At 48.9% G+C, this 10,783-nt stretch overlaps 1 protein-coding gene across 1 annotated transcript in view; it reads left to right on the top strand.

The window, feature by feature from the left end:
• The first annotated feature begins 391 nt into the window (after window positions 1-391).
• Window positions 392-10,783, top strand: part of CDCP1 (CUB domain containing protein 1) — a 117,032-nt gene continuing 106,640 nt past the window's right edge. Inside the window, exons 1-2 of the mRNA XM_008567289.1 lie at window positions 392-407; window positions 745-852. Of these exons, the coding sequence (XP_008565511.1) occupies window positions 392-407; window positions 745-852 (124 nt within the window). The remainder of the gene's footprint in view (window positions 408-744; window positions 853-10,783) is intronic.

Here is a 10,783-nt window from a genome sequence, read left to right as displayed (position 1 = left end):
ATTTCTGACGGCAAATCTGAAGGCTTTATGGAGGAAAGGCGGGCTGTCCAGTGAGACTTTAAAGTGAGGGTGGACTTCAATGCGTGGAAGTGGAAAAAAGGTATTTGCTCCAGACAGACGTTTTTGGTAGCAAGGGGGAAAAAACCAACTCAGACCATTTCAAAGAAGAGTTTTTCTACAGGCAAGGACATGGACTAAACAGAAAATGGGAGACTTGGTAACTGAATCAATCCTGGTGGCCTGAACTTCCCTCAACAAATATTTTTTTTCCCTTTGCAGGTTTTCTCTGTTTTCCTCTCTGCTCCCACTGCTCCCACTCTGCCACAGACTATGCTGTTTTTCTGTTTTGTTTTGTTTTGTTTTGTTTTTCTTTTTTTAGCAAACACAGACCATGGACTATGTGCCAGGTACTGCTCTAAGGGCTGTAAACAATGTTAACTCAGGTAACCCTCCACACAACCCTGTGAGGAGCTACTATTATCATCTCCGTTTTGTAAACGAGAAATGGGGCAGAGAAAGGTTAAGTGACTTGGCCAAGAACCTACAGCCTGTTGGCCGTGGGGCCGAGTTTCAAGACCAGGCAGTCCAGTTCCAGGGCACTGCTTGTACCCCCTGGGCTCTGCTGCCTCAGGTTGGTCCAACAATAGCCAATATACATTCTGGTCAACAGCTCAGGATGTGGTCTGATGGCAACATCTTCTCCCAGCAGTAACTGTTATTAGTCATGCCAATCTGATTTTCTAGCTCTCAAGTATGGACAGAAAAGGCCAGCCAATGGAGACAACAGACGGGGGCAGGCCCATGTCAAGTACCCAGTTACAGTGGAGAGTCCCAGCTTCTCCTGTCCCAGAGGTATGTTATACTGGTTCTGGTCTTGGTAGACCTGATTCTACAGTTTTCCAGGACGGATCTTAGGCTTCCCTGGCTTCCTGAGCATGTGAATCCCTGCAATAACTGTATTCACTCTTAGTCGAGGTAGTTTGTGGGAGTTTATTTGTCTTGGAATCCAAAGAGCTTCTCTTCTATTCCCTACACATAGAGCCCAGAAGAGGGACTGCTATTCCTGGCTTGGTTATTAACTCACCCAGTGAACTGGGCAAGTCATGTCATCTTTCTCCCTGCCCAGTTTGCAGTAGCTGCGCAAATGCAGACTCCAGTGTGGCTAACTGGAGCGGCATACCAGAGAGGGGTGTACCAGCTCATACAATGTCTCTGGCATGTGAAAAATGGGAGTGGGGGGATAATTATTAGGACAGTGGACCTGGGTGGTGGTTGCTGAATACTATTCATGCTTTGAAGAGAGAAAATAATGGGCTGAAGTCAAGGAATCATCAGCTCAAAATGTGAAAGCCAGAGGGCTTCCTTGGCAGTGCTTAAAGAAAGCCTCATTTCTCATAGCCAGTGGGCAGACCGAGCTGAAGAGCAGCCTTAGGACTTTATTGTAAGAGCAGCAGAACTTCAGAGAATTGATTTCTCAGCCCAGTAAAGACTCTGATGGGGAGGAGTGGGACTCTGAGACTTGAGGTGGGAATATCTAGGTAGACGTACTTCAAAAGCCTGACCCCTGAGTCCCCTGAACCTCTGGGGCTGCGGCAGTGGCTCACTGGCCCTCACGAGAGGAAGCACCTCCCTTGCTGGATGATGCTTGAATGAGACAGAAGCTGCATGAGACAATGCCCACCCTCCTCAGGGTCTGTCCTACCTGCCCTCCTGGACCTACAGCAAGGGCTGAATTTTAGCATAGCCTGAGTGGGGAAGTGCTGGACATGCTAAGGGAAGACAGGGATTATGTGTGGAAGAAGCTGTGGGACTTGATTACTGTGCACCAGCAGGATCTGGGAGAACATGCCCGAAGGAGATCCTCGTGGTCCTGGACCAAGGGGGTCAGAATATAAGCTGGGTGAGGAGGAGTCAATGTGAAGACACTCCCCCATGACACCAGATTTAACACCCAGAGAAGGTTCTAGGGGCTTGTCCTGATATCCTGCTGCAATAACTCTTGGAAGCTTGGGAAAAGCAACGTCCACATTAAATGAAGTTGAAATGCCAAAACTGCCATTGAGGTGACCAAGGATGACCAAAGTGACCACAGATGAACAGAAAGCTGAGGTCAGCCACCACAATATATAATCACAATCCTTTGCTCAGTTTCCAGACTTGAGCCAGTTCTCAGAAACCAGAACCCATCATGCAGAAGAACCCTGCAAAACCATGTCAACAGAATACTGTAGTGATTTCCCCAGTCCTTCCCAAAAGGAACCCATGGACATTCACTCAGGTAATTGTATACTGGGGAAGAGAAATACCCAGACCTCCCAGCTCCAAGGAGCCACCATGGTTCCCTTGTTGGATCAGGGCATGTGGGGGTCAGGTAATGTCTCCATAGCCCAGGTTCATGTCACAGTGGGTCCACTGGGTCCACGGGCCTAACCAGTTGTCATTTCTCCAGCTCCCAATTGTTTAATTGCAATGGATGCACTTGGTAGTTGACCAGTAGAGTAGGGGCTATGATGCAGTCAAGACTAAGCAGAAGCTAATGAAACCACAACACACCTACCAGGACAGAAATCGCAAACAATGTCACACCTCAAAGCAATGACAGATTAGGCCACCCTCAAAGCTGGAAAGACACATGGATGGTTGTCCCCAGGGTATCCTTACCTAATTCAAAAAATCAGACCACAGCAGGTGACACTAGAGTACCACAAAGTTAACTGAGTAGTAGCTTCACTGCAGCCGCTATGCCAGATACGGTATCTTTATTTGAGAAGATTAACTCACCTTTGGTAAGCAGTGTGCAGCTACTGATCTGGCAGATGCAATCTGTTCCATACAGGTCAACTTGAATTCACAGGGATGGAAAACAGTATACATTCATGATCTTGCCATCAGGCTCTGTAAATTCACCCTCTCTGTGTCACAACAGAGCCTGGAGGGACCTAAACCATCTCAATATTCCTCAGAACCTCGCACTGCTCTATAATATAGATAACGTTGTGTTAATTGGACCAGATGTACAAGAAGTGGTGAGGACCTCGGATGCAAGCACTTCAAAAAAATGAGTCATAAATACTTCCAAGATCTAGGGACCCAATTGTTGTGGGACATATGGGGTCAACCCATTCAAAGTAAAAGACACATTTTTGTCCTTTGGATATTCTTCTGCTATGAAAGAAGCACAATGCTGCATATGCCTCTTGGGGTTTGGAGGCAGCATTTTGAGAATACTGCTCTGACCCATTTTGGGGGCAACACAAAAGGGTGAAGGTTACGGGGGGACCAGAGCAAGAATGGGCCCGCAACAGATCCTGTCTACAATACCTGCAGCCCTGCTGTGTGGGCCATAACACCTGGAAGACCCCGCGCTACGAGAGGTATCTGAGGTAGAAAAAGGTTCTGTGTGGAGCCTCTGGCGAGCCCCAGCAGAAGAGGCACAGCACAGACCTGTGCGGTTCTGGATCGAGGTGATACCACTAGGTAGCATTCAAAAAGAAGCACCTCCCATACTACTGCAGCCTGGCAGAGGCTGGCCATGTGACCATGAGACATCCAATGGTCATGTGGCCAGAACTGCCCATCATAAACTAGGTAATGTCAGACCCACCAGTTCATAAGGTGGCAGGCCCCACAGCAATTCTTCATAAGATGGAAGCAGTACGCCCAGGGTCGGGCGGAACAGGCCAGAGAGCACAAGTGAGCTGCACAATGAGGTGGCAGGCTCAGCGGTCACCCGCTATGGTTGCACTGACATCTCTTCCTCAGCTCACCCCTTGGCCCCATGAGGGGGTCCTATCACAGCTGACACGCGAGGGAAAAGCCCGATCTTGGTTCACATGTGGGTTGTCTCAGCATGTGGGTACCAGTTGAGCTGGATTGCTGCCATACTACAGCCCCACACAGGGGTGACCCTGAAAGACAGCAGGGCAAGGAGGTCTTGCTGATGGGTGGGGCTCGAGGTAAAGAGCACAGGTCATCCACACTGTGTGCAAAGAGCGTGGCCTGTGAGGAGAATCTATGCAGGTGCGTGAGCAGCGAGGATGGGCTCAGCTGGTTGCTGAGGGGCCTGGGAGGAGCAAGATGGGAAGATTGGGGGCAAGAAGGTTCAGGGAAGAGGCGACTGGTGAACCAACAGGAGTAGGCATGAATTGTGAGGGTCACTGTGTCTCATGTTAATGCCCAAGACAGAATATTTGCTGCAGAAAAGGCACTAAACAAATAAGCGAACAGGATGATTCTGCCAGTAGATGTCAGTCAGCCTTTGCCCCCGACCACCCACTGTTTGCATAGTGAGCTCATGAACAGAGGAGCCAGGGTGACAGAGACAGGGTCTATGCATGGGCCAGCAGTATGGGTTTCCAGCTCCTGTCACTGCTCAGTGTCCCACCTACCAGTAACAGAGACCAACCCTGAGACCCCAATATGCTATTATCCCTCAAGGAGACCAAACAGCCACTTGGTAGGAAAGTTAATTACCCTAGAAGGGGCAGTGATTCATCTTATCCAAGATTGACCCCTATCCCTGGAATGTGTTTTCTTTGCCTGCCTGAAAGGCCTCAGTAAGCACCAGAGCTACAAACAGCCCTTGAAATGTCCATTGCAGGAAGCCCAGCAAGGAAGCACCAGCAAGGTTCAAGGGATTGTGCTTGGGGACGTAGGAGAGAGGACATCCAAGGAAGTAAAGAACTGATATCCCAGAAGATCTTAGTACTGACTCAAGACTCTCTTGGAAGATGCAAACTCTGGTAAAGGGTCTGGATGATTCATTTGACTCTTTCTGAGGCATAAGCCAAGACTATATCAACCAAGTGAAAGACTGTGCTTACCAACAGCTCTTTTGAGGCAAGACAGATGTTTGCCTTACTTCTCTGAATATTTTAGGCCAAAGCACTTTGTGGACATAAATTAGGCTAATGTCTGTGTGTCAATGCTCTATTTCAACTCACTAGTGAAGACTTGGTCTTTATGGAGCAAGCAGGAATTTTTAGATATATTTCAAGGAGACTAAAGAAAAAGTGCTCTATGCACACCCATGTATACATATGTATAGTGTTTGTAGTAAAAGTGTAAAAACATACTAGGATACTTCAAAAAGCTTGTGAAAAAATAGAATTAAAAGATAATATGAATCTTTTCATGAACTTTTGAAGTACTCTCATACATGGAAAAGATTGAAACTAACTTTGGGGTAGTGGTTACCTCTGGGCAGGCAAGGAGACAAATGTGTCTATGTGTTACTTCTTATTTCTGAAATAAAATAACAACATCTGGAGCAACTGCAGCAATATGCTAACTTCTGTTAAATCTGAGTAATCAGTGCATAATTTTCGGTATGTTTGAAATATTTCATAGTTTAAAATGTCTGTCTTAAAAATACCTAAACTTGCAAGTAGAAGTCATTGCATTAAAGGTGCCCTTCCCAGTAGACAGGTATAGCAAGACCTTTACTGAGATGTCTTCCTAGATGAGTAGATAACAGATGTTGGGGGTTTGCCCACTGCACCTAGAATGGTCTTTCTTTAATGCAAATCTGACCACATTAATTCCCTGCTTAAACTCTTCCCATAGCTACCCATTGTCCTCAGGATAAGCTGACACCCTTTTGGTCTGGCAAACGCAATCCTTGGTGATGGCCCCAGACCTTGGGGACGTTACCTATCATCAGTCTCCCCCATGCACCACATGCTCCCTGGAAACTGAGCACCCTGGAGCTCCCTGAGCATGCTCTAGTTCACCTCTAAGACTTACGTTTGCTGCTTTGACCATCCCTTCATCCTTCAGCTTAGATGTCACCTCCTCCAGGAAGCCTTCACAGCTAGAGCTTTTTGGTTGCTTGTCTGACCACACATCATTCATTCACCCTCCTTCCAGAGACAGCCCCCAGCATTGCTGGAGACCCATCTGTTTCCCCCTGGCTTCAGTCCATTTGTTGATGCAAGGCTGAGACCTGCCCCACTAGGGATGCAGTGTGGGTCTGAGCCCTGGGCTTCGTTGATACACAGTGATGGCTTTAGGAACCGAGGACAGTGAGACTCAAGGCGACTTTTGCTGAGTCAGAAACAGCTGTTGGACTTGAAGCTTAAAGATGAAGCTGAGAGATGCTACGCAGCCTCTAGCGATCCCAGGAGAGGGCCCATCTGAGAATGGAGCAAATATGAAAGGAAGAAAAACAAAGACAGGTCCTGGTGGTGTTCAGTCCCTGAAGAAAGTGCATCCAAAGGAGGCCTAGCCCTGGATTCTCATGTCACTTAGCCAGTTATTCCATGTGCTCATGCCCACAGCCACCTTCTCCATAACCAGTTCAGTTGGGTTTTCTGTCAGTTGCCACCCAAAAAGGTTGGACAGGTGTGTCTACCCTTCTACTGCCCTGTTTTAGTCCATTTTGTGTTGCTATGACAGAAATACTCGAGACTGGGTAATTTATAAAGAAGAGAGGTTCATTTGGCTTACGATTCTGGGACAGCTGCATCTGGCATGGGCCTCAGGCTGCTTCTACTCATGGCAGAAAGTGGCAGGCAGCCAGTGGGTACGAGCAGATCACATGGTGAGAGGAAGCAAGAGAAAGAGAGGAGGTGCCAGGGTCTTTTTAAACAACGAGCTCTCAGGCTGCTTCTACTCATGGCAGAAAGTGGCAGGCAGCCAGTGGGTACGAGCAGATCACATGGCAAGAGGAAGCAAGAGAAAGAGAGGAGGTGCCAGGGTCTTTTTAAACAATGAGCTCTCATGGGAACTAATAGAGCGAGAACTCATTCATTACTCCTCCCTCCCCCAGGGAGAGCATTAATCCGTTCGTGAGGTGTCCGCCCTCATGACTCAATCAGTTTCCAACACTGCCACGTTGTGGATCAAATTTCCACATGAGTTTTGGAGGGGACAACACACCCAAACTCCATCACGCCCCTCCCTGACAGACCCTGGGTTCTGCGGGCTCTCTGTGTGGTCCCCAGAGTGGCACACACAGCCTTGTTTTCCTAAATCTAATTAAACGTGTCCAATCTAATTAAATGTGACTCTGAAGTCCCTTTACCTGGAGGATGCACCGTATCAGGCATTTCTACACTTCCTTTGGATTCTATCAAAATTTTGGAGTGTGTGTAGTGCCAGGAAAATGGGGGGAGGGCCGATCTTGGTCCTGCTTGGCACCAACGTTGATGTGACTACTGCTACCCAAGACTATTGCCAAGTGCTTGGCACTGCTGCTCATGGTGACCAGAGATGCCCGACACAGCAGCATCTGCTCAAGGTCCCTCCCATGCATCAGGTCCCCCACCTCAATGCCCAGCCTCCACAGTCACCCTGTGACCAACTCACCCTTCCCAGCTTGGGCCACTCCCCTTTTCTCCTCCAGCACCCACAGGCCCCTGCTCTTTGGGACACCACCAGACTCCTTCCTTGCTGGGAAGAAAGTTCTCACCGTCCTCACCACCTGGACCCTGGAAGCAGAGAGAGGCTGCTAACATGTGTATGTGTAATGGAAGCAGATGGCTGTGTTTGTCTTGTTGGTTTGTTTTTTTTTAAGTGAAATTCATATAAAATAAAATTAACCATTTAAAAATGAACTCAGTGACAATGAGTTGTGCAACTCACAATGGTGTGCAACCATCACTTCCATGTACTTCCAAAACTTTTCCATCACTCCAGAAGAACCCCTTACAGATTAAACAGTTACCCCTCCTTCCCTCCTCCCCCCAGCCTCTGGCAATCACCAGTCTGCTTTCTGTCTGTATGGATTCACCTATTCTGGATATTTCATATAAATGGAATCATACAATATGTGGCTTTTTGTGTCTGGCTTCATTCACTTAACATGTTTTTGAGGTTCATCCACATTGCTGCATGTGTCAGAACTTCATTACTTTTTATGTCTGAGTAATATTCTATTGTATGGAGATACTACATTTGCTATCCATTCATAAATTGATGGACACAGATGGGGTTTTGTTTGGCAAAGAAATTGTTTCTACAATTTTTAAATGAGCCACCATTTGCATGTCCCATTATTTTATTTAGATGTTCAGTTGCTATTGAAAAATCAGATCTTACAAGCTGGGGCCCAGCTGAGGCCCCGGACAATACTAGGAGGTGCTGAGCAGCAGCACCCCGCTTTGGATGGGCCTGGGCCCTATGACTCTCCCAGCCCCTCCTTCCTGGCTCCATTCAGTCCCCTGCCTGGCCCCCTACAGGTGCCCTACAACCCTGGCCTGATCCTTAGAACACAAACCCAGGGGTTTGGGGACAGGGTAAGAGGGAAAGGGCCTTTTCTTCTCTCCTTGCAAGGGCAAGACATAATTAATAGATAACTGTGGAAGATCTCCCAGTCTCAAAGCCACCAAAGCAGCCTGTGGTTGGGGGCCACCATCGAGTCATAGCCTCTCTTCTTCAGGGCCTCTGTGAGGGCAGGGACTGTCCTGGCTAGATCTGACCAGGGATCAGGTGTGCCCCGATCCATCCTTCTTACTGCATCTTGTCCCCATATCAGTTCGTACACAGGCTGTGACTGTACACCAGCTTCCATATACACAAAACCCAACCACTCTCAGCATGTCATGATCTCCCTAGATCTTGTCAAGTTTGAGGAGTGAAATAGAAAGATCATCTCATAGGGTGGGGATCCTTGCACAGCCCATTCCTCCCTTCCTTGTCAGACTCTCTCTCTTCAAGCTCCCCACCCTCTCCCCACTGCTTCTCATGGGAACAGCTTGTGGGCCTGGCCTCCTTCTGCACGGGGCTTGGCGTGACATCTTCCCAGCAAAAGCTCATTTTTTCTCATGCTAGTGATGGGAAAGCAAGTCTGTTAATTAGACAAAGCATTGTTGAGTATGCTCATTTGAGAGGGAAGAGGGGCTAGAACCACCTGGAAAGTGGAGTTTACAACTCAGGTCATTACTCCTGTTACAATCCCTCATTTTGAACTGGGTCATTAACCAAGGTCCCAGGAAAACCAGGTGAGCCCCAGCAAAAGGCCAGGGATTCCCTGGGAGCTTGCTCTCCTCTTGAAGGCCCTGACGAGCCCCTTCATGCTTCCAGCTACCTCCTGCCCTGCACAATGAGGACCACCCTTAGGAGCCCCTGTGGGCACCCAGTATTAGCGATCTTCACCAGCCAGAGGTGTTAGGCTCAGCAGTAACCACAGACGGGGGGTTATTTCTGCAGAGGCCCACTCACTGCAGTTCACTTTCTAAATAAGGACAGGAAACTGCCTGCCCTCCAGGGGTGGGGCAGTGTCTGGAAGAATGCTCACAGTTTGGGGTTAGGGTCCTTTAATTCCATCGTGTTCTGAAATGGTAACTTTTGAAGAATGCTCGTGTGTCTATGACTGAGTTTCCCAAAATTCACCTGGCAGGACCCGGCCTGGCTCTTTATCCCCCCTCCAGAATGGAGTTCCAAGATCTCGACTTTCCTTTTCCTGGAAGTTAGCGGGGACTAAAGTCAGTGAGAACCACAGTACCTGGTACCTGGTGCACTCACATCTGTGTCACACCAGACCCTTGGGACAGCTCCCTGGGAGACAGAATTCTCCCTGTGTTACTGGGAAGACTGGAAGCCTCCCAGATGGCCAGCGACTTGCCCATGATCTTCTAGCTGCTATGAACCAGAAGTCATTCTCTCCTTTCTGCCCACTGGAACCAACTGGGCCAGAGCTGTGTTTTGTCAGCAGTATCCTCTGCCACCTTTGGTTTGGGCATAAAAATCTGTTTGTAGTGTCATCTCTTTTATGCCTCACATTTTGAAGCCTAGGGTTTGGGGATTTTCTCTCTCCTGTTTTTTTTTCCAGGCAGGTGAATCCTCGCTGGGGTCCCTCCAGAAGATGGACTGAGCCGCTTAGAACTAAACCTTGGCTTTGCCAGCCCCACTTAGAACTGGAGCTCCACTGAAAAGAAAACTGCATGTTCAAAGGGCTGGTGACAACACTGGTTTTGGTACTTCTGTAATGAAGGGCAGGAGCGTGATGCAAACAGACTTTCCTGGCTCTGAAGCAGATGGGGCCCCTCCTGCCTTGCACCCAGCTGGTTACCCCATTCTGGAGGCAGCTCTGAGCTAGCAGCCCAGGGCTGGGTGCCTGAAGATACCCCCAGACTGGACTTTCCCCCACACCAGGCTGCTGTCAACATGCACAGCCATCACAGAGCCAGGGGAAGAGAAACTAACCCCCCCCCCCCCACACACACACAGGAGAGAAGACAATGGGATTCACAGCCCCACTGCCCTTCCCCCAGCCCCATCCATCCATTGTGCAGATGGAGTGGCTCCAGTGACCCGCCCATGTCACCTAGTTGAGGTTGAAGAACAGCAGCTTGAAGACCCTGGGAAACAAGAAGGAAGCCCAATTCTTTTGGCCTCAGGCAGATGTCCTCTAAGGCAGATCCAAAACTACGAATTTGGTGGCCTGTCTAGGGTGGCTTATATCCTGATGGCCCCAAATCCGTCCCCTAGTGCAGGGCCTGTACCTCACAGGTTCTCAGTACGTGGTTGCTGGGAGAAAACTGGAATGAAAGAGGCCCTGAATTTTTGTGGCTGGGACTCTTGTTCTCACAAGCTTCATAGTAAGCTCCACTGTCCGTCCTTTTGTTCCCAGATTCCCCAGGCCCCAGGGGCGGCCCTCCACCCTGGGAGAAACTGAGACGTGGATGAGTCAGCACATTCCTTCCCAGCCAGCTCACCCTGCCTGCCTGGGATCAGATAATCAGCCCACACCCACTCCAAACACACTGGTTATACTGCCCGACGTCCACCCAGCTCTGCCTGCAAGCTCAGCTTTGACACCTGGCTTGCTGTTCTGTGGAGA

Source organism: Galeopterus variegatus, unplaced genomic scaffold (genome assembly GCF_000696425.1).
Source record: "Galeopterus variegatus unplaced genomic scaffold, G_variegatus-3.0.2 Scaffold307, whole genome shotgun sequence".
In the NCBI taxonomy this organism is placed as follows: Eukaryota; Metazoa; Chordata; class Mammalia; order Dermoptera; family Cynocephalidae; genus Galeopterus; species Galeopterus variegatus.
The sequence above is the reverse complement of the archived record's forward strand: the minus strand, read 5'-3'. Positions and strand labels throughout refer to the sequence as shown.